Genomic DNA, 27670 nt, shown 5'->3' with positions numbered 1-27670 from the left:
ATGATGTGTGTTTTGGTTGGTTGTTGACCAAACCCCAAAAAAATGGTTCGGTGTGAAAAAATAAATATTATTTAAAAAAAGAATCTCTGCTTAAAACCAAAACATTTTTGGTGATTCCTAGAGCCGGGTTTTACTGGAAGTGAGATCACGCTACACAAGATGCTACTGTGTTTTTGGGGGAGTGGGGTTAAATCCTCCACTATCACTTAAGGCAGCAGTGGCCAGTGGTAGCACATTCCCCCCCCCCCCCAAGGGTTTGGCATCTCTAACCTCCACAGTTGAGGTTGAAAATGGGGAAATTGGGAAGACCTCGTGCAGCACGTTGTTCCCCTACGCAAGGTGAAGTGCAGTGACTGCACAGTAGTCTTCTGCCATCTCTTCTTGGCTTCGCGAATCGTTGCAGCTTTTGTTCTGGGTGGGATGAATAAGGACCTTTAAGTACAGGGCTGGCGGGTTGCTAGGCAGCTGCGGATTCTTGAGCCAAACATCTTACTTCCCCTAACACTTTCAGCATCACAGATCTTTGACTGAGCTGAAATGGCACTTTGGCCAGCTTGCAGAATTCTTTCAAAAGAGCAGCCGTGTCAGTGTATTGTAAGCAAGTGCAAACAGGAATCGATCGGCGCCTTTAAGAAGACGAAGAAGAAGAGTTTGGATTTATATCCCCCTTTTCTCTCCTGCAGGAGACTCAAAGGGGCTGACAATCTCCTTGCCCTTTACAACAACCACCCTGTGAGGTAGGTGGGGCTGAGAGAGCTCCGAGAAGCTGTGACTAGCCCAAGGTCACCCAGCTGGCGAGTGTGGGAGTGCCCAGGCTAATCTGAATTCCCCAGATAAGCCTCCACAGCTCAGGCGGCAGAGCTGGGAATCAAACCCGGTTCCTCCAGATTAGATACACGAGCTCTTAACCTCCTACGCCACTGCTGCTCCTCGGTCAGATTAATCTTAAAGATGCCCTCCACCCCAATTTTGGTTTTACTCAGTTAAAATAAGCTAGCGGAACCTGCACAGATTAATTTCTTATGCTGACCCGCAATGTATCAAAACCGTGAGGGGGGAAATTGCGACGCGGAAGGGATCATTGTACGTGACAATCGTGAAACACGCTATTCTGAAGGAAATTGCCACGGGGTAAAGCTCTTTCAGGTCTTATGGGCCCAAATTGTCCCTTATCAGTCAACTTATTCCAATTTCCTTCAGAACAGCAATTTCAACATGTTTCTTTCTGGCTCTCAGTAACCTCCTGGTGGGACTTGGGGATGTCCCAGAGTTAAAGCTCGTCTCCAGACTAATATTCCCATCTCTGCTAACCTGAAAGAGAACCACCTCAAGAATTTTTGAACTGGCCGTGTAGGACACAAGTAAAACAACAAAGAAAATCCTCATACTGTTTGTTCAGCGTTTCTGCATTGCTTTTGTGGACTGGAAGGACTACGCAGACATTGACTGTATTTTTATTGTTCACACATTACATTTGGGGCGGATAGAGGAGGTGTCTGCAGTCAACAGGTGTCCACCTAGCAAGTTCATGGTAAATTCAGGCACAAGGGTGTATCTACAGAAAATGGTACCTGGGGCAAGATTTCTAACTGTGCCCCTGGAACCTCTTGAACACAGGTGTCAAACTCGCAGCCCTCCAGATGTTATGGACTACAGTTCCCATCATCCCTTGCCAGCATGGAGGGCCGCGATAACATCTGGAGGGCCGCGAGTTTGACACCTATTCTCTTGAATCTGAATGTTATGCCCCTACTGCAGTGGTGGCGAACCTTTGGCACTCCAGATGTTATGGACTACAATTCCCATCAGCCCCTGCCAGTATGGCCAATTGGCCATGCTGGAAGGGGCTGATGGGAATTGTAGTCCATAACATCTGGAGTTCCAAAGGTTCGCCACCAAGGCCCTACTGATACACCCCATTAGCCTTTTTTATTACTACATCACATTGACTGTTCATGTTTAACTTACTTTCCACCTCAAGATTTTGTTCTCACACGCTACTACTCAGTAGTGTAACCTCCATTGGGGGGGGGGGGCAGCCAAGGTGTGTCCCCAGGCAACTGCGCACAGAGCAAAGTTCCCTTGTCCCCACCCTTGTTACGCCCTTGTTCAGACAGGGGGAGTTACTGATTCATAGTTTACAGCTGAATGCCAATGCAGATTTTCTCTAGACTGGACCAACTGATTTTAGCGAGAGAAGGGTGGAGCAACTATGCAGGGAGTAGTTTCAGGTGATAGTTTCTCACTTTTTGACTCGCAAAAGCTTATCGCTTGGAAATCTTGGTTGTTTTTAAAGTACTACTGGACTCGAATCTTACTCTTCTGAATGGGATGGCCCTGAAAGTCTTAGAAACTACCCGTATAAGAGCTGGAAATATGACAAACCACATACAAATTTTAAAACCACCTTACTTCTGGAATTAAAGATATGACCAGTGTGATTTCCAGTTGGACCCTTGCATTATGCTTTTGGGGGGACTATAACATGCAAATTGTAAATAAGCAGGACTCTACGCACATGAGTAGTTGGCCTTTGTTCACAAAGTGGAAATTGTAAATTAGCCATTAGACTTGGGGGGGGGGGGAGTGAATAGCTTATGTTTGATAAACTTGACACATTGAGATCGGTAAAGAAAGAATAACCTAAAATATTCCAAGAAAAATAGTACTTCTGGAATAAGGTAGGCACTCGATGCGTCTTTTGGGAGTGCTGAAATCTGGAAATATGATGCTCACTGTAAATATTTTTCCAGTTTATAAAACCTTTTAGAGACTTCATGGAGTGAGTTTAATGCCTGCAGAATTCAGGTTTCAGCCATGCAGATAAAGAACAAATCAGTTAAGACTTTTTGCGTTACCACTTTGTTCGGATAGCAACGGACAATATTCTGGGTTTCAGTCCCAGCATCTTGGGGGGGCGGGGGCGGGGGGGGGGGGATCTGTAATAACAGTGGCTTCATCTTTGGAAGTTTGCCGACCTTCTCTAGGTTTTAATCCCGTCGCTCGGGACAGAAGCTGAAATTATCCCAGTTCCTCGTCTGACCGAGCTGTTTCCTGTTCTTGTTGCCCACTACAGCGACAGCTATATCGTGAGAGTGAAGGCCGTGGTTATGACCAGAGATGACTCCAGTGGCGGATGGCTTCCACAGGAAGGAGGCGGTCTTAGTCGAGTTGGCGTCTGCAAGGTTATGTACCCCGAGGGAAACGGCAGAAGCGGATTCCTGATCCACGGAGAGAGGCAAAAAGACAAGCTGGTAATCAAATCTCTTGCAGTCTCCTTTCGTTTCAAAGAGAAGTCGAGCAGCTTCGTTACCGTGCCACAAGACTGTGCCTGCCCCGTTGTGAAAAACTGCCTTCCTCCCAAATTTGAGAGAACCCTATCTGCTGCCTGCCAAAAATAGCAGCTGAGCCTTAATGTTCCAAAACCCTTTTTTTTAATGGTGATAATAATAATAATAATAATGTATATATCCTTAACACTTCCCTCCCAAAAGGTAACTGGTGCTTTATTTTGTTTTTCTTACATTCGTCCGTGAGCTGCATGAGGGATTTAAAGTATGAAGCATCTCCAATGCCAGTCACAGCCGCACTGAGTAATTCAAGCTTCTTTTTTTGTAAATGGCAGTGAATAATTTATGCTGCCTTCTGCTCAAAAGTACGGGGCTGGCAGAGAGAGAAGGCGGGAGCCGTGTCTCTTGCAGATTGAGGCCCGGCTGTTTATAGAACTGAGAGAGGGGGAGGAGGATTTCTATCCCCCCTTTTCTCTCTTGTAGGAGACTCAAAGGGGCTGACAATCTCCTTTCCCTTCCCCCCCTCACAACAAACACCTTATGAGGTAGGTGGGGCTCAGAGAGCTCAGAAGAACAGTGACTAGCCCAAGGTCACCCAGCTGGCGTGTGTGGGAGTGCACAGGCTAATCTGAATTCCCCAGATAAGCCTCCACAGCTCAGGCGGCAGAGCTGGGAATCAAACCCGGTTCCTCCAGATTAGATACACGAGCTCTTAACCTCCTACGCCACTGCTGATCTTTAAGAAGAAGACTTTAAATCATGAGGATTAACAGGACCTAGCTGACTCCTACCCATTTAAAAGAAGATGTTCCAGAAATGGCCAGTTGAGGGTCACAGTGGTGGCGAACCTTTGGCACTCCAGATGTTCTGGACTACAATTCCCATTAGCCCCTGCCGGCATGGCCAATTGGAGCAAATGGTGAAGCTGTTTAGCCAGCCATTGGCAATCTTGCTGAATTCTGATCATGAGGCGATTCGTTGTTTCTCTTGTAAAGTTGTGGGAAAGGGCTGAACCAGGGGTCTCTGTCCCTTTTTTTTAAATGGCTGTGGGTATTTTGAGAGGGGTGGTGAGGGCTACCCCAAAATGGCTGCCAGAGGAGCCAGAGGCAAACGGATCACCTCCTGGGAAGAAGGAAAGTCTGAAAGGGCAATGGAACCTCATACTGGCTTAGGAAAGTGAAGGTATTTGCCTGTCTAGATCAGGGGTAGGGAACCTGCGGCTCTCCAGATGTTCAGGAACTACAATTCCCATCAGCCTCTGTCATCATGGCCAAGTTGGCCAATTGGCCATGGCCAATTGGCCATGCTGACAGAGGCTGATGGGAATTGTAGTTCCTGAACATCTGGAGAGCCGCAGGTTCCCTACCCCTGGTCTAGATTCACCAGGATACCCTTTCATTTGAATGAAGGCAGCCATAACAAGCCCTGCCTTACAGCTCAAAGGTTGGTGGATGTCAGCATGAAAATTGGCAGGGCGGTGGTGCCCGTGAGCACTGGGTTAGGGAACCTCGGTGTATATTTCAGTGCGTCTTGCGCATGAGGCATGACGTGTTTCGAGCGCTGTTTTTGCTGATTGCTTCTGGGATGAGAGAGCTTCTCGCCAGAGCAGGGTGAAAAAAAACCCACAACTAGCTTGTTTTGAGTATGAGAGGAAGTCGTCCCCCCCCACCCACCCACCCACACACCTTTCGCTGGTAAATATCACTTTATCTCTGTTTGTGCTCAACCTTCAGGTGGTACTGGAATGCTATGTAAGAAAGGACTTGATTTACACGAAAGCAAACCCTACGTTTCATCATTGGAGAGTTGACAACCGCAAGTTCGGGCTCACGTTTCTCAGCCCTGCCGACGCCCGCGCGTTTGACAGAGGCGTCAGGAAAGCCATTGAAGATCTCAACGAAGGTAGGGTGACGCGCTTCTCTATCCTTTTCGTTGCGTCAGAAATGCAGCTCTTTGAATTACCGCCAACTTAGCTGAGGGGCTGAAAGCATTTCTCACCCACCCATGCTGGTCCCAAAGCATCAAATGGTTTCGAACTTGTTGCTTGAGGGCATGGGTCTGCAGGCCTGAGAACTTTCCTCCAGGATGTTCATGGACTACAAATCCCATCAGCATGCTGGCAGGGGCTGATGGGAATTGTAGTCCACAAACATCTGGAGAGTCGCGGGTTGCAGACCCCTGTTGCAGGGTAAGTAGGGGAACTGGTGACTGGAATTTGGCTTTTCTGTAGAATCCAAGAACATTTTTACCGGAGGGAGCAGCAGTGGCGTAGTGGCTAAGAGCAGGGTACACTCCTGATCTGGAGGAACCAGGTTTGATTCCCCAGCTCCAAGTCAGCTTGGAGTTGTGGGAGGCTTATCTGGGGAATTCAGAGCAGCCTGTACACTCCCACACCTACGCCCAGCTGGGTGACCTTGGGCTAGTCCACAGCTTTACCAGAGCTCTCTCAGTTCCCATCCACTCCTCAGGTGAACATTGTTGTGAGGGGGAAGGGCAAGGAGGATTATAAGCCCCTTTGAGTCTCCTACAGGAGAGAAAGGGGGGATATAAATCCAAACTCTTCTTCTTCTTCTTCTTCTTCTATACTCTGTTTCACATAAGGATGTTAGTTCGGTCACTTGAGGTGCAGCATTTGAGTATTGTATGCTTCCGCATTAGAATATAGTCCCGGACTAATAAGAGAATTATTATTCAATTTTGTTCACTGCCTTTATTTTGTGCACCATTGAACACGGTACTTTGATACAAGAGCGTTTATGCCAATATGTATTTTTACTTCAGACTTCCAAACAGATGTGGGGAGCAGGGCTAGGTTGCCACTAGGACCCAGGCGGAGCATTCTGCCACAAAGAAGGTCCGGCATGCTTTGTTCTCTGGTGGAGAAATGTACAATCGGCAGACATTGTTATGCAAAACAGGAGTATAGCAACTGACTGTAGTTCTCCTTGGGTTGGATGTCATAGTTTATGGGAGAGGCTATGGCTTCATTTTAGATAGCTTGACGGGTCCCGCCCTGGCTGCCACTGGAGGGTGAGATTGTTGGGTTGCCAGTTCCAGGTTGGGGGACTCCTGGAGGTTTTGGAGTGGAGCCCAGCATGATAGGGACTCCCCAGAGGGTACAACAACAGGACGATAGCGAGGGAACTGTGCCCCACACCTCGTCTCCCCTCGAACGCTTCCCATGCACAAGCGTGATGTCTGGGCAAGCAGCGCCTCACTCTGGCAGCTATACCACTGAGGTACAATGCCACAGAATGAGCCCTCCGAAGCATCTGTTTTCACCGAGGAACTGATCCTTGTAGTCTGTGGATAAGCTGTAATTCCTGAGTATCCCTTATGCAGGGAGGGACTGTGGCTGCGAGTGTAGTTGAAGAAGAAGAAGAAGAGTTTGGATTGATATCCCCCCTTTCTCTCCTGCAGGAGACTCAAAGGCTGATAACTTCCTAGTCCTTCCCCTCACAACAAACACCTCTGTGAGGTGCCAGGTGGGGCTGAGAGAGCTCCTAGAAGTTGTGACGGCCCAAGGTCACCTAGCTGGCGCAGGTGGGAGTGCACAGGCTGGTGCTGAATTCCCAGATAAGCCTCCACAGCTCAAGCGGCAGAGCTGGGAATCAAACCCGGTTCCTCCAGATTAGATACACGAGCTCTTAACCTCCTACGCCACTGCTGCTTGAGCATCTGCTTGGCATGTGAAAAGTCCCAGGTCCGGTCCCCAGCATCTCCAATCAGGTGACGTAAAAGACCTCCACCTGAGACCCTGGAGATCCCTGCCAGCCTGAGCGGTTGTCACGAACCAGAGATCTGATTCAGTGTCAGACTACTTCACATGTGTCTATTCTTACACCTGGAGCCCTTTCAATTTTTTAAAAGACTAGCTTGCTTCGTGAGCAGCAGTGGCGTAGGAGGTTAAGAGCTCGTGTATCTAATCTGGAGGAACCGGGTTTGATTCCCAGCTCTGCCGCTGAGCTGTGGGAGGCTTATCTGGGGAATCTAGATTAGCCTGTACACTCCCACACATGCCAGCTGGGCGGACCTTGGGCTAGTCACAGCCTGGAGCTCTCTCAGCCCCACCCACTCTGGCCAGGTGTTTGCTGTGAGGGGAAGGGCAAGGAGATTGTAAGCCCCTTTGAGTCTCCTGCAGGAGAGAAAGGGGGGATATAAATCCAAACTCTTCTTCCTCTTCTTCGTATTTCCTTTTGTTAATCCTTAACCGAAAAAAACCACCCACCTAGTTCAGTTTTTGAAAAATTAAATGCATTCAAAGCAGGTTTTAGTCATCTTTCCAGCCTACCTAGAGTGACTTCGCTCCTCCGTTTGCCGCGGCTTCTTTCGCCGTGTTCAAAGGCCTGCTTAAAAACTCACCAAGAACGTCCTGATCAAATTAATTGCTTCTGTTAAAAGAAAAAAAGGGGGGAAAGGCCCTTTGGCCACAGTCCAGAAGAACATATACGTCAGGTCCAAGCATGCAGCTGACCTTTCTTTAGAAGGTTTTTTCCCCTGGCACAGCCTGCTTGCTTTGCCAGCTGGCTTTTGAAATGTGGGCCAATTGTCAAGCAGACTGGTGAGCCAAGAAGCAGTAAAACACAAGTTTCAAACGCTCCGGCCCCTCACAGCTATCTTAAACCAGTTTGCCCTGTTGCAGAAGCAGCCTATGTAATCATGTCTCTTCCTAGGATCCACGACTTCATCTTCCACCATCCACAACGAAACCGAAGTTGGGGATGACGACGTCTTCACGGTGAGTCCCTCTGGTTTTCAGACGGCAGCATCTCCTGGGCACGCGGATGTCAAACACAGAAGTTGGGAACTTTGTGAGGAATTGGGCGATATGGTGGGCGTGAGGAAATGGTGGGGAATTCTTTATCTCTACCACGGTTAGCATGAGATTGCTCTGCTCCAGGGATCGATGAGCATCTTCCGGCTCACATGGTTTTGACTTCAGCTGTTTCCTGTCGTGCTGACAGCCGAGGTTTGGGGTGAGTTTGCCCATCTAGCCCTGCACTTGAGTGGTTTGTGTACCTTGATTTCTGGTTGGTTCCAGCCTTTACAATCCTGTTTGCTGTGTTTACTGAATGTCCCATTTGTTGAGAGTATCGACCCACTCTGCAATCCATCTTAAGTCCCTGTGTGATAGGCAGACGATAAGTCATAGGTGTCAAACTCGCGGCCCTCCAGATGTTATGGACTACTATTCCCATCGTCCCCTGCCAGCATCATGCTATCAAAGAGATAGAAAAAGTGCAGAGAAGGGCAACGAGGATGATTGAAGGATTGGAGCATCTTCCTATGAGGGGAGAGGCTGCAACTGCTTGGGACTCCTTTAGTTTGGAGAGGAGACGTCTGAGGGGGGATAGGATTGAAGTCTATAAAATTATGCATGGGGTAGAAAATGTTGACAGAGAAATTTTTCTCTCTGGCCAATACTCAGAACCAGGGGGGGCATCTACTGAAAATGCGATGGAAGAGTTAGGACTACTAAAAGGAAACACTTTCAATGCTAACGCGGTGATTAAAGTTTGGAATATGCTGCCACAGGAGGTGGTGGGATGGCCACCAACCCGGGATGGAAGTTTAAAAGGGCTTGACAGATTTATGGAGGAGAAGTCGATTCCATGGCTACCAGTCTTGATCCCTTGATCTCAGATTGCAATGTCACAGACCAGGGTGCTCAGGGAGGCACCAGCGGCAGAAGGCCATTGCTTTCACCTGCATGTGAGTCTCTGGGCACCTACAGGGCCACCGTGCAGGCAGCAGAGTGCTGGACTCAGGATGGACTCTTGGTCTGATCCAGCAGGCTAGTTCTTATGTTCTTATGATGGGAACTGTAGTCCATAACATCTGGAGGGCCACGAGTTTGACACCTGTGCTATAGATAATATAAATTAGTGTTATACATTTGTGTGTGTGCTTTCCTTGTTTTCTGCACACAGAAAACTCCCAAAATTGCTTCAAAAACTAATTAAAAGAGCATTTATGGAGGAACGCAACGCGCGGCGAAAGTGTTCCACTGTTGCCTCTTCTGTTTACAATTGTCCCTTCCATGTTGCTGAGGTTAGGGGCGTGGTGTCCCCCGCAATCTGGAAAACCGCCTACATTTTTTGTTGTTGTTGATAAGGCGGCTGCGAACATCTGAGCTGCAGGTTTTACTGGCGGCCTGCATGCAGCAGCAGCTATTCAGCTTCTCCGGTTCTGCTCCGGTGGTGGCAGATGGCGGGATTGTTGGTGGCGGCCCATTGATATCAGTGCGGGACCGGGAGGGAGCATCAGCAAGCAGGCCCCCTTGTGGTACCGAGGCCCACTTTGGGGAGTGCTTGTGTTGCAGGGGCAAGCTGAAACGGCAGTGTGGCAAGTCGTGATGTCAAAGGGACAACTTAAATTTCATTCCATTTACAGGCTGCCTTTCCCCTTCTCTCTATATACCGTGTTTCCCCGAAAATAAGACAGTGTCTTATATTAATTTTTGCTCCCAAAGATAGCGCTTATGTCTCATTTCTGATGTCTTTATTTTGTTGTGTTCTGTTCATCGGCATGCTTCCAAACAAAAAACTTTGCTACTGCCTTACCTCTGGGATGCCTTTATATTTCACCTCAGCAAAACCTCTAATAATACCTTATTTTCCTGGGATGTCTTTATATCTGGAAACAGGGTAACTTGTATGTATTTAGTTCGTGAGGGGTTATTCTGTTTAGTTGTGAACTTGAATGTGAAACGAATTAACTGAAACTAAAAGAGTTACTTAGTTGGATGTATATTGTAACCGACATAAGCTTCACAAGCAGCATTTTGATTTTTATTGTTTCTTGAGGAATATTTTACCTCACAATAAATAAAATCTTTTTTTTTAATTGGTTCTGAGTGCTGCACATTAACCAAATCAGAATCCACGCAGTAGCAGAGAGCTCCTCTTGCTCTGGGAGTAAGAAATTTTCAGATGTTAGTTTCAGAGGGATATTCGTGTCGGTCTGCAGTAGAACAGTGAGATTCGAGTCCAGTATCATTTAAGAGGCCAACAAGATATTCTGGGATATAAGCTCTTAGAGTGATCGGACTCTACCTTCCTATCTGACGAAAGGAAGTGATTAGTGTTGTAGCTATTGCAGACTTAAAGATTCTCTCTGATAAGCTCAGAGGTCTGTGGCTGCATCTCAGAGGATTGAAGATGCCAGCCACAGATGCAGGCGAAACGTCAGGAGAGAATGCTGCTGGAACACGGCCATACAGCCCAGAAACCACACAGCACCCCAGTGATTCCGGCCATGAAAGCCTTCGACAATACATGGAGCTTTGACTCTTGGAAGCGTATGTCCCAAAATCTCGCTTGTCTCCAAGGTGCTACTAGTCTTGAATTTCGTTGTTCAGGTGTGAGTAAATTCAGGCTCGACGGAAGATTGCCAGCTGCTCTCTCTTCTCCCCTCTGATGGTCTTAATCTGGGCTGGCATCAGTATTAATTGTGGGGCAGGCAAATGTCGGGCATGCTGGCAAGGGACAGACGGGAAAGTGTGAATGGGGTTCCTGGTGGGGGGCAGAGTGGGAGTTGAGAACTCTCTGCCTCCATCCTCAAAACCTGGAACGAGCCCTGGTCTTAGGTATGACCTTTAGTGGCTACGGGGTGGGGGGTGGGGCGCTCCCCATCTGGAACTACCCCAGATTCAAGCATTCCTCATTAAAATTTAAAAGCTTCCTCTAGTGCAGGGGTCTGCAACCTTCAGCTCTCCAGATGTTTATGGACTACAAATCCCATGAGCCCCTGCACTATTGGCCATGCTGGCAGGGGCTGATGGGGAATCTCTGTAGTCCCTTGAACCAGGAGGAGCAGTGGCGCAGGGAGGCTTGGTGAGCCTGCGGTATTCAATCTGGAGGAACCGGTTTGATTCCCAGCTCCGCCTGAGCTGTGGGAGGCTTTATCTTGGGAATTCAGGGATTAGCTCTGGGCACCTCTAACACCTCACCAGCTGGGGTGACCTTTGGGCTAGTCACAGCTCGGAGGCTCTCAGCTCCCCACCCACCCCACAGGGTGTTTGTTGTGAGGGGAAGCTTAAGAGATTGTCAGCCCTGAGTCTCCTGCAGGAGAGAAAGGGGGGATATAAATCCAAACTCTTCTTCTCCTTCTCATCTGGAGAGCCACAGGTGGCAGACCCCTGCTCTAGTGTAAGGGAAGTGGCCGTTTTGCCAGAGCACGGTGTCGTCATATAAATCTCATTACCATTAAAAGGCACGAGGACGTTTTTCCCCATTTGATTTTCCAAAGAGTACATTTTTCTTTTTGGCGTTTGTAGATGTGTTACCGTGTTGCCCTTCAGTTTGGTATACTTATAGCAGTCATACATGTAAATAAATAAAACATACAGAAAGGCACCGTCCTCTTTTGGAAGACTCCCGGAGCAAGGTTGTTAAATGATGGGGCCTTTTGGATGACGTTGAATCACAGGGTCACCATGAGCCAGAAGGGACTTTAGGGCGCTCCACATATGAACGGGCCAATAGTTTGCTGCTGCACCACACCGGCGCACTGATTTCCGCCTGAGAAGAGATCGGTTGTGCCATGAAGGGAAACCGCAAATTCTGTGGACTGAGGCTCTTGCTTCCCAGAATCTGAGCTGCGTAATAGCCTTGGTGCCTCGTTTCCTGTAGTTTGGAGGCCGTATCCGCCGTAGACGGTTGGCCTGTTGTTCTCATCTGTTCGTTTGTCACAGTTGTAAGACAAACAGCAGCAGGCTGGGTTAAAAGGTGAGTTCCTCTCAGGAGTGAAACTATCATAACCAGCTGCTTCCCAGCTAACCTGTCTAGAGTGATTTATTGGTTTCAGGAAGGGAAGGGGGGGGGGTGTACTGGAAGCTGGAATCGCTTGCTGTTGTGTAACAGCCTCTGTTCTTTAAGCTTATTCCCATATGTACCTGTGGGCGTGTCTGCACTTGTGTTGGCTTGACGAGCGTGTATACATCGTATTGTACCACAAAGTACATATTGCCTTAGGTCATAGAAAGGGTCCTTATATCTCCAGATGTTATGGACTACATTCCCATCAGTTCTTCCAGCATGGCCAATTGGCCATGCTGGCAGGGGCTGATGGGAATTGTAGTCCATAACATCTGGAGTGCCAAAGGTTCGCCACCACGGCCTTAAAACATAGTTCCTTCCCAACCAGCAGTTGAAACCGTTCCACCCAAGGACCTTACTGGTCTACGATTCTGTGAAAGGTGAGGAAGATCATCGCACAAGTCACAAAATGGTGTAACTCACTGCCAGTATTGTATTGCGGGTGGGGTTTATCAGTCCAGGGAGTGATTCACCTTTTCATGCCCTGTAATACAATACCCACAATACAATACAATACTGTCAACCACATCTTTGCATAACAAGTTCCACCCAAACACGTACTGATTGGTTCCCCACCCTGGGACGTGGACAATATATACCCCAAACATTCCCTTCTCTCTGGACACAGTGTGTAACAGACTTCCCTCTGTGATCCACCTCTGAAGATGCCAGCCACAGATGGAGAGGAGAAACGTTAGGAACAAGATCCACCAGACCACGGCCACACAGCCCGGAAAACCCACCACAACCACTTGAATCCGGCCGTGAAAGCCTTTGACAATACATTAACTCCCCAGGTTTTCCTCTTCAATGAATAATTGCAGGCAGGACCAGCCAAAAAGGATATTGTCCAGTTAGCCTGATCTTTCCAGAACTTGGACACTTAAGAAGGGCCAGCTGTGGATAGCACTTAGATCGGAAACTTACCTAGGAAAGTCTGGGGTTGCTACACAGAGACAAAGGGTGGCCAACCACCTCTGTCCATCTCTTGCTTTAAAAACCCAGCGGAGTTGCTGCAAGTTGGCTATGATTTGAAGGCACTTTCCACCACCATCTGCTTGGCCTGGAGAAGGTCCAAGTTCAGTCCCCAGCATCTCCAGTTAAAGGATCCGTAGGTAATGTAAAATACCTCTACCCAAGACTTTGGAGAGCCACTGCCAGTCTGATGGACCAATGGTTTGACTCCGTGTAAGGCAGCTCCATGCATGTTCATGTGTCTTCCATGGTGGTCTCTCATTCAATACTCACCAGAACTAACCCTGTTCAGCTTCTGAGATCCGATGAGATAGGACAGTGGTGGCGAATTGGCCATGCCAATAGAACCAGGGGGCATTCATTGAAAATGCTGGGGGGAAGAATTAGGACTAATAAAAGGAACACTTCTGCCACAACGTAGTGATTGGTGTTTGGAATATGCTGCCACAGGAGGTGGTGATGGGCTACTAACCTGGATAGCTTTAAAAAGGGCTTGGACAGATTTATGGAGGAGAGAAGTCCTAGATTCATGGCTACTCAATCTCGATCCCCCCCTTTGATCTGAGATTGTAAATGCCTTAGCAGACCAGGGTGCTCAGGGAGCAGCAGGCAACCGGGAAGTTGCCATTGCTTTCACATCCTGCACGTGAGCTCCCAAAGGCACCTGGTGGGCCACTGCGAGTAGCAGAGTGCTGGACTAGATGGACTCTGGTCTGATCCAGCAGGCTAGTTCTTATGTTCTTATGCTGGCGGGCTGATGGGAATTGTAGTCCATGAACATCTGGAGTGACATAGGTTTTCCACCATGGAGATAGGACTAGCCTGGGCCATCCAGGTCAGGGTATGCAGAGCTTATCTTTGCCCCGAGTTCCTCAGTCTGCCAGATAATAGAAGGTGTTGCTTTGATTTGGTCCAAAGAAGAAAACCCCAGGAGGCTCACATGGGGTGCTCAGAAGGAGCATGATTTTGTCCAGGGGCATGGATTACATAACACTTCTTTACGGTGATGGGAAGTGCTGTCAAATCACAGCTGACATATTGCAACCCCATCAACTTTTGAAGGCAAGAGATGTTCAGAGATGGTATGCCATTACCTGCCTCCAGTCTCAGAGCAGATATGCCATTCGGAGGTGGTATGCCAATTCCTGTCTTGATGGTCTCCCTTCAAGGATGAATCGAGGTTGACACTGCTAAGCTTCTGAAATCTGATAAGATTGGGCTATATTGGACCACGAACATCAGAGCAAAGGTGCCTGCCTTTGAATAGAGACTCTGGCTTTCTTTGGTAGTTTTCCATCCAAGCACTAGATGAGTGGGTCTCAACCTGGGGGGTCGGGACCCCTTTGGGGGTCGAACAACACTTTCACAGGGGTCTCCTAAGACTCTCTGGATCAGTGTTCTCCATCTGTAAAATGGATTAAATGTTAGGGTTGGGGACCACCACAACATGAGGAACTGTATTAAAGGGTCACGGCATTAGGAAGGTTGAGAACCACTGCACTAGACATCTTTTTTTCAAAGACCAAGAAATGCGATTGCAAAAGCAGAAGAAAGAATTTTAAGTCCTTGAACTTCAGGGAAGAAGCAATAATTTGCTGTTTAGAGGGATCCCTGAACTATTTGGAAAAATCAGATTTAGAAGGGGCCTTTCGTAAACGGATGCAAGATTATTTAAAAAATGAATGAAGAATTTCCAGACATTGAACAAATATATATTTGCATGTAAAAATAAAGTCCCAAGAGATATCCGGGTGAAATTTGCACATAAGAAAACCAAAGATATGATTCTGAAGAATCATTTAGAACACAGGTGTCAAATTCGCGGCCCTCCAGACGTTATGGACTACAGTTCCCATAATCCCCTGCCAGCATCATGCTGGCAGGGGATTATGGGAACTGTAGTCCATAACATCTGGAGGGCCGCGAATTTGACACCAATGATTTAGAAGATCCCCTGGTTAACTTCTCAAATCTGATCAAGGAGATCAGGCTCACATGGACCATCCAGAGCAGAGCACTCTATTTATTAACTCTCAGATACATAATTTTACATTCGTTGCTTAACTGGATGCAGCTCTGAATCATTAAGACATATATATGTGGATGTCATTGCAAATGTGACTTTGTATGACCCGTAGTAGTGTGATCCAGGGAGAGGTTTGCTGGGACATTTGTGCTGTCATGGAATAGTTTCTGATGCTTCCTGCAGATTCACAGCCGTGCACACGTTCATCAAAATTTGTCCTATGCACAGTGTATTTCAGGAGAGAACTGAATTAAAGTTGGATTCGAAGTGCAGAGGGGGATCCGTGTTAGCCTGCCCTAGATGCAAACAGAAGCTTTTGTGGCCCCTAAAAGTCGTAACAAGATTTTCATTTTGGCATAAGCTTTTGGCCAACAAGAACCCCCTTTGTGAGACTGATAGCACTGGCCTTTGAAAGATCACAAGAATATTATTTGAATCACAGAAAGCCAGTCTGTTTTGACAGATTAGAAGTCAACTAAAGGGTGTTAGAGGGAGACCACTTGTGTGTGATTGTAGAATTTCCAGAGCTACGTTTGGTAGCAAACAAAGCCCTGAGAAATTTTGTTTCGTGCTGTGGTTTGTTCATGAAGGTGACACACCAGCCAAAACCATTCTTGGCACGTGAACGAACTGGAGAAGGACAACCCTTGGCAGAACGACAAGGAAATTATTGACGGCTTCCTGTTCGGCTGTTCCCTAATCCTTTTTTACTTTGTTGTCTGCCTTTGTTGCAAAATCTTGCCATGGTCGTTGTGAATCAACAGAGGTCTGGAGTGAGTGGATGAAGTGGTTTCTGACCTCTCAGTCACTAGAAAGGGGAGAGAACTTTCTTCCGTCTACTGAGTTAGACCCTGTTTATCTTTCCGGAGGCAGGAGAACTAACAGAAAAGATCATGGGGCAAGTACATAGCAAGGAAAGTGGGCTACTAATTTAGGCTATTTTATTTTACAAAATGTATACCATTTTTCTGCCCTCATAAGGTGGCTAACTCATTATAACGTACATAACAAAATCACATTTTTAAAACTATTTTTAAAAAATTTAAAAGAAGTGCTGGTACTTCTGTGCACGGTTGCTCGGATTTCCAGGAATACTCCCTTAGGACTCGGGAGAGCTCCCCAAAAATGGTACTGTTTCCCAGGGCTGGCAAGTACTACCATACACAAAAAAGCTCAGATTGAAAGCAACAAAAACACATCATTAAAACAATTAAAACTAGACATGAAATGCACGCATTTTAGCCTATATCCAGATCTGGTTTTGAATTCTTTTCTATTATAATTCATGGGAAATATCCCTGAAGATTCCAAAGAGAACAAACTTTCTTTTAAAATAACATTTTACCAAAAATTTAATTCCGCCCCCAATTGGTTTGCCCTATTCATTCATTTCAAACAAAATAAATTGCTCAGTGACTTGGATCTCGTCGAGCATTTCTGCTGAGAAAGAGATTCCCATTGGTGGAGCAAGACTTTCTTGTCCTCAGCCCTCACCCTGTTCGCTCAACCAGAATACTTCCTAAAAAGCTACTCTTAGGGGACTGGTGAGCCCTCTAGTCAGCATTGGGGGGTGTTTTGTATGGCCGTAGGCAGGAGAGTAAAAAAAACAACCTCCTGTAAATGTGCAGGGGAATCCCAAAAGATTGAATGAAAGGGTCGACTTCTTTTCTCTCTAAACTGAGTGTCTCCATGCGGCTTACACTGTATATTTTTGTCTCACGCTGCTTCCATCTTGCCTGCTCCGGGTGGCATTCATCTTTCTGCCTTACCCATTTTATCTTCATAACAGCCCTGTAAGCAGAGGTGGGATCCAGCAGGTTCTCACAGGTTCCTGAGAGCAGGTTACTAATTATTTGTGTGTGCCAAGAGGGGGTTACTAATTGGTGATTTTGCCACGTGATTTTTGCCTTCGTTTGGGTGCGAGAGAAGTAGGTCTTAGAGATTGAAGAAAACAGCAGTGGTGTAAGAGGTTAAGAGCTCGTGTATCTAATCTGGAGGAACCGGGTTTGATTCCCAGCTCTGCCACCAGAGCTGTGGAGGCTTATCTGGGGAATTCAGATTAGCCTGTACACTCCCACACATGCCAGCTGGGTGACCTTGGGCTAGTCACAGCTTCTCGGAGCTCTCTCAGCCCCACCTACCTCACAGGGTGTTTGTTGCAAGGGGGGGAAGGGCAAGGAGATTGTCAGCCCCTTTGAGTCTCCTGCAGGAGAGAAAGGGGGGATATAAATCCAAACTCCTCCTCCTCCTCTTCTTCTTCTTCTTCTTCTTCTTCAAACTGTGTCGGTTGATTGGGAGGCATGGTAGAATTTTTATTTATTTATTTAGGAATGCGGCTGCTTCCAAGAATGTGTTTTTCGCTAAGCTTTCGTCTGAAATAGAAGCATTTGAATTCACACTTTTCTGTGAAAACATCTCACGCCAGACCCATCTGCTCTGCATTCATATTTTGCTATTTTCAGCTTTTAAAAATTCCTCCGCGCTTCAGCTGTGCATTCGTTAGCCAATGCTGAGCATTAAAAGGCAGGTTGTTGCGGACAGCAGACAGAAACGATATTTTAAGAAGTCAGATGGGGTCGCTTATTTGCATTTATGATGCTCCGCAATTTATTTTAGCAGGAATCTGCCCTCCCCCAAATAGAAACGGACAGCTGATACAACTGAAACTTCCCAAATATTCTTGCAGAAATATGTTGAGCTTTGTGTAAAAGTGTTGTAATGCTTCGCGATCTCCAGTTTCTCCTCCTTGTTGTGGACCAAGCGGAGAGGGAGAGGGAGATGGTGAATGTAGTTGCATTTGAATTTCAAACGATTCCACCAAAATGCAATCTTTTCTAACTGTATATGGATGCCAGATGCAGAGGGACAGGTAACTGTAAGGCAGATTCCACACGGGCCCCTACAGCAGCGTCCCACCAGCATATATGATGCCGGTGGAGCCCCGGGGCTGTTCACATGCTGAGGTGCAAGCAACCCCAGAGCGGCTGCGGCCTGCGGGGGCACCTCTACATGCAGGCGCCGAAAAGCAATACCTCCAACCAGTGGTGGGATCCAAAAATTTTAGTAACAGGTTCCCATGGTGGTGGGATTCAAACTGTCGTGTAGTGCCAATGGGGCTGGGCGGGGCATGACGGGGCCGGGCATGACGGGGGTGGAGCATTCCTGGGCGGGGCTGTGGCAAGGACGCAGCCGCTGCGCTGGTCCTTGGGCGGGAAACGAATGCGCGCAGGCTGCCACGCACGCCAGTTCACCTCCTGCTAGACTGCTTCAAGTTCTGAGCGCTACTGCTGAGAGGAGGGGCGTAACTAAGGCAAAAATCACGTGGCAAAATCACCAATTAGTAAACCCCTCTCGGCACACACAAATAATTAGTAACCTACTCTCGGGAACCTGTGAGAACCTACTGGATCCCACCTCTGCCTCCAACCCGGTGCCCTTCCCACACTGCGCCAGCAGGGAAACGCTGCTTCCCAAAAGTTGAGTGAGGCAGGGAAACAATGTTTCTGCCCCGGTGCGTGGCGGGGGAGAAGCACGGCGCTGCTTCGTTGTAGAGGCGGCAGCTGTGCGAACACCGCCCCTGGAATGGTGTTTTTACTGTTCCAGGGGTGCTGTTTTTGGCCCGTGCAGACTCTGCCTAAGAGCAGTTAGCTTTAGCAAAATGTTTCTCTACTATCAGGCCTGGAGAAAATGCATGTGAAAGTTAAAAAGCCCTTGTATGGTTCGGGACCAGCCCGTCATTTTGAGGACATGTTTTGGGTGCTCCTGTTTTCTGAAGTTAGGTGGGTGGCCGCACAAGACGGGACCTTCTCGGTCATGGCCCCGTAAACTATGGAATTCCCTCCTCAGTGATGTCCCACCTGTTCTGTCTTCCACCGGCAGCCGAAGGCACTGTGTTTGTCTGGCGTTCCCTACGTGACTCTTTCATCTTGCCTCATGTTTTAATTACTATCTTTTAGTTTTGTTTTTGTTTATTTTTTTACAAATGTACATTTATAACGCTGTGTTTTTATTGGTACCACAGTCAGAGTGTTCCACTAGGACAGGGATGGCCAACTTGTAGTGCTCCAGATGTTCGTGGACTACAATTCCCACCAGCCCCAGTTGGCCATGCTGGCAGGGGCTGATGGGAATTGTAGTCCATGAACATCTGGAGCACCATAGGTTGGCCACCCCTGCACTAGGATCCAGCGAGGGGCGAGACCCAGTTTCAGATCCCCACTCTGCCATGGTAGCTCTCTGGGTGACCCTGGTGCAGTCCCCCCCCCCCCAGCCTAACCGTCCTCGCAGGGCAGTTGCAAGGATAAAGCACAAGAGAGGAGAACAGCCTGTGCGGGTTTTGGGTCCCCCTTGGAAAAGAAGGTCAGGTATCGAGGAAGTAAACAGATAAATAGATTCTCCTCCTTGTTGCCTGCAGGGTTGATTTCCAACTTGTTTCAGTACCTTTGTTTGAGGGAGGGAAGCTGATTAGATATTTTACAGTGGTTCTCAACCTTCCTAATGCTGCGACCCTTTAATACAGATCCTCGTGTTGTGGGGACCCCCGACCCTAACATTTATCCAGTTTACAGATGGAGAACACTGATGCAGAGTGTCTTAGGCGACCCCTGTGAAAGGATCGTCCGACCCCCACAGGGGTCGCGACCCACAGGTTGAGAACCACTGAGATAGAAGGTTCAGCTTGACTATCCTTGGCTAGTGGTACCCTGTTTCCCCGAATAGAAGACATCCCCTGAAAATAAGACGTAGTAGAGGTTTTGCTGAAGTGCAAAATATAAGGCATCCCCCGAAAGTAAGACTTAGCAAAGTTTTTGTTTGGAAGCATGCCCGACGAACAGAACACAGAAAAATAAGACATCCCCTGAAAATAAGACATAGTGCATCTTTGGGATCAAAAATTAATATAAGACACTGTCTTATATTCGGGGGGAAACGGTATATTTCATAGTCACACTATATGCATAAAGTGCTGCCAAGTCGCAGCCGACTTATGCAGGGGGGTCCAACCTATGGCTCTCCAGATGTTCATGGACTACAATTCCCATCAGCCCCTGCCAGCAGTGATTTCACCAGGAAACCTGAACTGTAAGCTAGGTTTCGCTGTAGTTCAGCATAGTGTGCCTAGCTCTGGGCTATGATTGGGCTAAGAGATGCAACGTAGGGCTTGAATCCAGAGGACCGCATAAGCATTCCTCATTTTAGACAAATTGCTGGTTATCGAGGTGCAAGTCTGTTTTGCTTGGAGAGCCCCGGAATTTCGAGTGCTACTTGTAGTAAAGCTGTTGCAGAGCTGGTTGAGTTCGTGCTATAGTTCTTCAGTAGCCAAACAGTTCTTCACGCTCAAACCTCTTGGCTTTTTCTCAAGCAGCACTCTGAGCCATGGCTGGAGTCCACTGAAATTGAGCTCTCTTTTACTCACTCAACCCCCCCCCCCATTTATGTTGTCCACAGAACGCTACGGATAGCTCTTCTAATTCTTCTCAGAAGAGGGAGCAGCCATTACGAACATTAGCATCTTCTCCATCCTGCGAGCATCACCGAATTTGCACCCTGGGACACCTTCACGACCAGTTTAGCTCTGACCACTATCATCTGGAACAAGTAAGTCATTTCCTCTGTTGATGCAGAACAGTCCACTGGTTATAAATCCGCCTGGTTGTCCCACCCCATTCCGATGTGGGGGGGGCAGGCCGGAGGGCCTTCTTAACACTGTGGCCCCTGCACTATGGAATGCCCTCCCACCAGAGACCTGCCAGGCACCTACTCTGTTCCAGCACCTGATGAAGACCAACATCTTCACCTGGGCGTTTAGCTGATCTCCCCCTACCGGGATGGGAGGGGCTTGAGGTGTCCTGCAAACTCCTCCCTCTTTGAGAGTAGTTGGGGGTGGAAGTTTTGGAGTTTAGAATGTTTTCTATTGTATGAGATTTTATTGTGGGTTTTATTGTAACCTGCCCTGAAATTGTAGAAAAGGACAGGGAATAAATCCAAATAACAATAATAGCTGTCAGATTCAGAAGGCATCCCTGCTCAAATACTAGGCTGCTACATTACAACTGCCTAAGCCTCTGGGTGAGGCTCGAATTGTAATGAAAGGCCAGCAACCAGCTAAAAGACTGGCAGCTGTGATACCAAACATACTAAATTCCTGCCAAGGAGTTTGGCTACCCTTGTATGTGTAACCTCTACCAAAAAGAAAAAGATCAGAACAAAACAAGACAAAACACTAGCAAAAAAAGAACAATCTATCTGATCAAAATCTGCATGATTGACACAAAGAGAAAAACATGAAATTTTTAGAAAATTTTAAATGGACATTTGTATTAAATGTTGAAACAAATATAATGACAATCCCCGACAACATAGGTGTGTGAACCAGTACAGCTTAATGAAGTGAATATCAGCTAATCAACTAACCAAATAAATAAATACATAGAAACATTATTTTAAACTTATGAAATACAGTCAGATACGTTACCGACTCCTGTAACGTATCATAGATGGAGAAGGACCAAAACATAAACCTTCTGCTCCCCATGAGCAGGGTACTCTGATTTGTTGAGCTGGATTTTTTCCCCTACTCTTCCACATGAAGTCTGCTGGGGGATCTTGGGCCAGTCACAGTTCTTTCAGAACTCCCTCAGCCCCACCTACCTCCCAAGGTGTTCGTTGTGGAGAAAGGGAAGGAGTTTGCAGGCTGCCTTGAGTCTCCTTAGAGAAAGGCAAGGTATAAATCCAAACTCCTCTTCTTCCTCTCCGCTTTTGGATCAGTGGGAAAGTCCACATTAAAATTCTTTTTTAATGTATCTTATGTGACTTGCTCTGTCCTAACAATAGAGATCCAACAACATATTTAAAAGTTTGTGTTCAGACTATTAAGCTGCATTTAAGATAACATCAAAATCTAGTGATTCACGGGGGAAAATGTGTCTTTTAACAATTTCTCCCTCCACAGTCACTCCCAAGATCTTACCGACACGTCAGCTTCCCAGATGACGACGAAGAAATCGTACGGATTAATCCACGGGAAAAGATCTGGGTGACGGGTTATGAGGACTACCGCCATACTCCCATGCGGGGGAAATACATCGACTCGGACGATGGGGACTCGTACGTTCGGTTTGCCAAAAGCGAGGCCCCCAAACACGATTACACTTACCCGTACCTGAGCAACTCGGACTTTGACTTGGGGGATGACATCAAGGGTGCCGTCGTAAAGACTCAGCCCACCCGGTGCAAACAAGGGCGGTGGAAGGAAGATGGGGAGAGGTCGCGATGCCGCTATTGCAGGGACATGTTCAATCATGACGAAAACAGGCGGGGGCAGTGCCACGACGCGCCGGACCGAGTGCGGGGCTGCATCCACCGAGTGAGCTGTATGTGGTGCGCGGACAGCATGCTGTATCACTGCATGTCCGACCCCGAAGGAGATTACTCGGACCCTTGTTCTTGTGATACCAATGATGAAAAGTTTTGCCTCCGGTGGCTAGCCCTCGTCGCCTTGTCCTTTATCGCCCCTTGTATGTGCTGTTACCCGCCTCTACGGGCTTGTTATCGCTGTGGGGTCATGTGCCGGTGCTGTGGCGGGAAACACAAAGCGGCTGGATGACAGCGCCCCGAAGCCTTGTGAAGTGCTGTATGTTTTTGGTTTTTGAGGGTTCCCCCCCCCCATTTTAACGAAGGAGCACCTTGGTCTAGAGCATTCTCAACTGTTATGTACATCTGGGTGCAGCCCAGGGAAATGAATGGAGTCCAGAAACGGAGCTGACTCGCCCGTCTCCCCTCTCCCACGAGGCTGCCGTGCATCAATTCGCTCACCGACGTCTAACACACTAACGTGCAGCATAGACATTCATATTATTAATCTGTAACAGAGAAGAATGTCCTGTACATGTTTATACCTTCTTCCCCCACTTCGCCCCCGCTGAAAGATTATAATAACACGAATGGTTGAGCGCGATGGACTTCCAAGCACCTTGCGGTTGGTATCTGTACACGACGAGTTGTTCGACCCGCAGCCCGTTGTTGCTTCTGTGAACCAAGGTGTGCTTGTTCACAGTGCGTACCACGACACAGTATTGTTGACAATCTTTAGCGAGACAATTTTGTGCCAGCGACAAGTTTTTGCATTTCTTTGGACCGTCGCTTTCAGTGGTTTTCTAGAATTTCAATCAATCGAGCAAAATATATTCAGTTTGAGCCTTAGTACGTTTGGGGAATGGGAAAGCTTCATTTTTCAGACCAATTTTTTTGTACGAAAGGGAAATGTTTGAAGGAGTGTCGCTCTTTCTTCCCACGCGCCTTAAATAAAACTTCAGTGCTGACATTCTTCACAGGAGAAAGTACGCTTTACCCCGAGGTGGCTTTACAGGTTTGGAAACTAGCACTGGTTCACTGTGCTCGTATCCCATAGCGTGAAATACCTCAGATCATGACAGAGTGTTCTTGAGGTCAAACAAGGGTGTGCGTTCGCCTTGTATAATAGCCAATATTCATGTGCACACACTGGGCACGATCCAACCAAAACTATCCAAAGGCTGCAGTCCTTTAAAAAAAATTACCAGCAGCGTAAGTCCCACTGAATAAAATGGAGCTTACTTCTGAGTAGATCTATCTGGGGTTGGTTCCCTACCAGCCGTGCTGGATCACCAAGAACCTGTTTTGTTTCCACCAGTGTCTAGCAAGACGATCGTGATTTAAGAGTTGTGGACTCTAATCTGGAGAACCGGGTTCGATTCCTCTCTCCTCCACAGGAAGCCTTCCGGTGACTTTGGGCCAGGCACCCTTGCCTCAGAACTCTCTCAGCCCATGTAGAGGCTGGCAATGGCAAACCACCTTTGCCTTGAAAGCCCTACAATTGGACTACAATTCCCATCAGCCCATTGGACTACAATTCCCATCAGCCCCTTCCAGCATGGCCAATTGGCCATGCTGGCAGGAGCTGATGGGAATTGCAGTCTATAACATCTGGAGTGCCAAAGGTTCACCACCATTGCCCTAGGGGGCCGCTGTAAGTCATGCACGCACGCACGCACACAAAATAAACAAGGTGTGATATTAGCAGGCCCCTCCCATTTTTTGTCACCTTACACCAGCATCTGCTTGCTTACCAAAAATAAATGCTCCATGTTAAGGTATCTTAACTCATGGAACACTAGGCCATGAAGTTATCTAAAGTCCTTTTTGAAAGCCATTTTTAGCCAGCGTTAGCAGTGATTTCTCAAGTCAATTATTTGTTGGGCCGAATAACATTTCCTGTCCTGAATTTATTGCTGATTGGTTCATTTCTCCGACCCTCAAGTATTGGGACAAGCTGGCAGCCTCCTCCCCTTCTCATACCCATGCCAACTTACAATTTTTGAAACCCTGTTTGTTTCCCTATCTCCCCCACTCAGATGTCTCTCTCGAGACTGAACTGAAAGCTCCCTGACCTTTTCTTCACAGGGTAGATGCTCCAACTCCTTTTCTGTACCGTTATTTTTCTAGCTTCGATGCCCCTTCCTGTGGGAGGGCGACCAACAAACTACACTGTGAAATTATATTTAAAAGTTCCGGTGCTTTGCTGGTTTGGTTTTCATTCCCTTTTCCCGAATTGTCCCAAAGGAGGAATTTCACCCTTTTCAAGTGCTGCTACCCTGTTTCCCCGAATATAAGGCATCCCCTGAAAATAAGCCATAGTAGAGGTTTTGCTGAAGTGCAAAATATAAGGCATCCCCCGAAAGTAAGACGTAGCAAAGTTTTTGTTTGGAAGCATGCCTGACGAACAGAACACAGAAAAATAAGACATCCCCTGAAAATAAGACATTGTGCATCTATGGGAGCAAAAATTAATATAAGACACTGTCTTATTTTCGGGGAAACACGGTATACGCACTGCATTGTTTTCATGGAACTAACTACCGTGTAGTGCAATCCTAGATAAAGCCCCCCCCCCCCCGCCAAGCCTGCAGACTTCAGTAGGCTCGACTTTGTTCAGGATCGCACCGATGGTTCTGCAGACTCTGCCTTGAAAGTTACTGTCAGTTCAGTATATATTGAAATTAGGATGCCCCAGCCCGATTCGCTTCACGAACACATTTAAATTCTGTTGACATCCCTGAAAGATACTTGCACATCTCCTTATATGACTGACTAAAATTCCTAAGATGTGTGGCCTAAAATTGCATTTCCCCCAGAAATAGATCTCACTGATTTCTGTGCAATTTACTCCTATTACCTATCTCAGAAAAAGATGTTAGTGGAGTTGTGTGTTCCTCCGCCTCAACATGTCGGACCTTCTTTGCTGTAGAATGCTCTGCCTGGGTCCTAGTGCCTACCTAGCTCTGTTTCTCACCTTCCCCCCAATCTGTTTGAAAGTAAAAAATGCATTTTGGCATTCAATGAACTAGAGATGCTCTTGTATCAAAGTACCATGTTCAAGTAATGTTCAAAATAATGGTTTTGACCAAGGCAGCGCTTAAAAATGAATGATAATTCTCACATGTGTCTGGGACCGTACTCTAATGCGGAATCATACAATTTTCTCGACCTCTGCACATCAACTGACCGCACGCACATCTTTTTCTGAGACAGGATATAGGAGTTCATAGGATTGTGGTTGGAATTTACTTTGGTTGGACTGTGCCCTTACTTGTGTTCTAATATGCAAAGAGATCTGATTTCCTCCTCACCCCCCCCCCCAAAAAAAAGGTTGCAATCATTATGCAAAGAATCGCGAAAGAAATCGTTAATCTATTTGCAAAACTGAGTTTCAAAAAAAATTAATTTTTATATGCAGGGAAAGTATATACGCATGAGAATTACTCATTCCCAGTGGAGACACATTTAAAATAATGTGTTTTATGTATGCAATGTAACCTCGTTTATCCCAAACTTCCAAGTGGGTGTCCAAACGGTTTGTTTTGCCATGAGAAACGTTTAGACAAATAAAATTGCGATTAGAAACCATATTGGCAGGGTAGAAATACAGCGGATTTTCAGAGGATGCGGACTTTTTGGATGGTTTAGATGAGGAGTCTGTACTCTGTATTGTCGAAGGCTTTCACGGACGGATTCAACTGGTTGCTGTGGGTTTTCCAGGCTGTGTGGCCGTGGTCTGGTAGATCTTGTTGCTAATGTTTCGCCTGCATCTGTGGCTGGCATCTTCAGAGGGGTATCACAGAGAGAATTATTGTAACTCGCTGTACGTGGGCCTTCCCTTGCATTTGATTCGGAAACTGAAACTGGTCCAGCATGCGGCGGCACGCTTGCTCACAGGGGGCGCCTTCTGTGATCACATCCAACCTGTGTTGCGTCAGCTGCACTGGCTCCCAGTGGAATTCCGAATCATCTTCAAGGTGTGGGTTTTGACCTTTAAGGCCTTACACGGCATGGGACCCTCGTACCTGAGAGACCGCATTACCCCATATGTCCCTACTCGGCCTCTGAGTTCGGCAGAGGCCAATTTGCTGGTGGTTCCTGGCCCCTCGATGATGCGGCTGGCCTCCACACGGGCCAGGACCTTTACAGCCCTGGCCCCGGCCTGGTGGAACACTCTTCCTCCAGCTGTCCGGGCCCTACGGGACCTTGGTGAATTCCGCGTAGAGCCTGTAAAGACTGAGATTGTTCCGCCGAGACGCTTTGGAGTGTCCAGTCGCTGAGGTGCGCGGCGCCCCAACCCCCCTTCCTTGCTCACAGTTCCCTGGTTCTCTTGCTCCCTATTTTATAATCTGTTTTTGCATATTTATTACTATTTTTAGGGAGGAGTTTGGTTGCTCCCTTCTTTTTGGGGGTGGTTTTTAAAGGAATTGGATTGCGGGACGCCATTTTTATTGTTATTGTTTTGACCGCTGTTTACATGGTTTTAATGGTTTTAACCAATTTTAGTATATATGGTCACTATTGCGACCCTTGTTATATATTGTACACAGATTATTTTGTGCACCGCCCAGAGCCCCTTGGGGATTGGGCGGTCTATACATTTAAATAATAAATAAATAAATAGAGGTCTGTATGTATAACAGACTTCTCTCTGTGATACCACTCTGAAGATGCCAGCCACATTGTATAACAGACTTCTCTCTGTGGTACACCTGAAGATGCCAGCCACAGATGCAGGTGAAACGTTAGCAACAAGATCTACCAGACCACAGCCACACAGCCCGGAAAACCCACCACAACCAATCTCTGTTTCCCAAAGTGATGACGTGGTTTGCCTTTTCTGTTCTCTAGGCCTTTGGAGCTGCAAAGCAGATGTGCTTCCGTTGTAAATGCACACAAATTCCCACTGAAGTCACCTCCACAGGAGAGTTTCGGCGAGTCGCTGTGCCGGTCTGCAGTTGAATAGCTAGATCCATAGTGGCGAACCCATGGCACTCCAGATGTCCATGGACTGCAATTCCCATCAGCCCCTGCCAGCATGGCCAATTGGGAATTGTAATCCGTGAACATCTGGAGTGCCATGGGTTCGCCACCACTGAGCCAGATTCTAGTTCAGTAGCCCCTACAGACCAGCACAGTCTTCAGGAAATCAGCTTTCAAGAGTCAGAACTCCCTCGACTCTTGAAAACCTATACCTCGAAAAC

The 27670-nt window shown here is 47.3% G+C and overlaps 1 protein-coding gene across 1 annotated transcript in view; it reads left to right on the top strand.

The window, feature by feature from the left end:
* Positions 1 to 23438, top strand: part of SPRED2 (sprouty related EVH1 domain containing 2) — a 96218-nt gene extending 72780 nt beyond the window's left edge. Inside the window, exons 2-6 of the mRNA XM_048501556.1 lie at positions 3077 to 3254; positions 5024 to 5192; positions 7964 to 8028; positions 20559 to 20708; positions 22063 to 23438. Of these exons, the coding sequence (XP_048357513.1) occupies positions 3077 to 3254; positions 5024 to 5192; positions 7964 to 8028; positions 20559 to 20708; positions 22063 to 22716 (1216 nt within the window). The 3' untranslated portion in view covers positions 22717 to 23438. The remainder of the gene's footprint in view (positions 1 to 3076; positions 3255 to 5023; positions 5193 to 7963; positions 8029 to 20558; positions 20709 to 22062) is intronic.
* Positions 23439 to 27670: the final 4232 nt, after the last annotated feature.

Source organism: Sphaerodactylus townsendi, linkage group LG01, assembly GCF_021028975.2.
Source record: "Sphaerodactylus townsendi isolate TG3544 linkage group LG01, MPM_Stown_v2.3, whole genome shotgun sequence".
Classification (NCBI taxonomy): Eukaryota; Metazoa; Chordata; class Lepidosauria; order Squamata; family Sphaerodactylidae; genus Sphaerodactylus; species Sphaerodactylus townsendi.
Note: the sequence above shows the minus strand (reverse complement) of the source record. Positions and strands in the feature narration are given on the sequence as shown.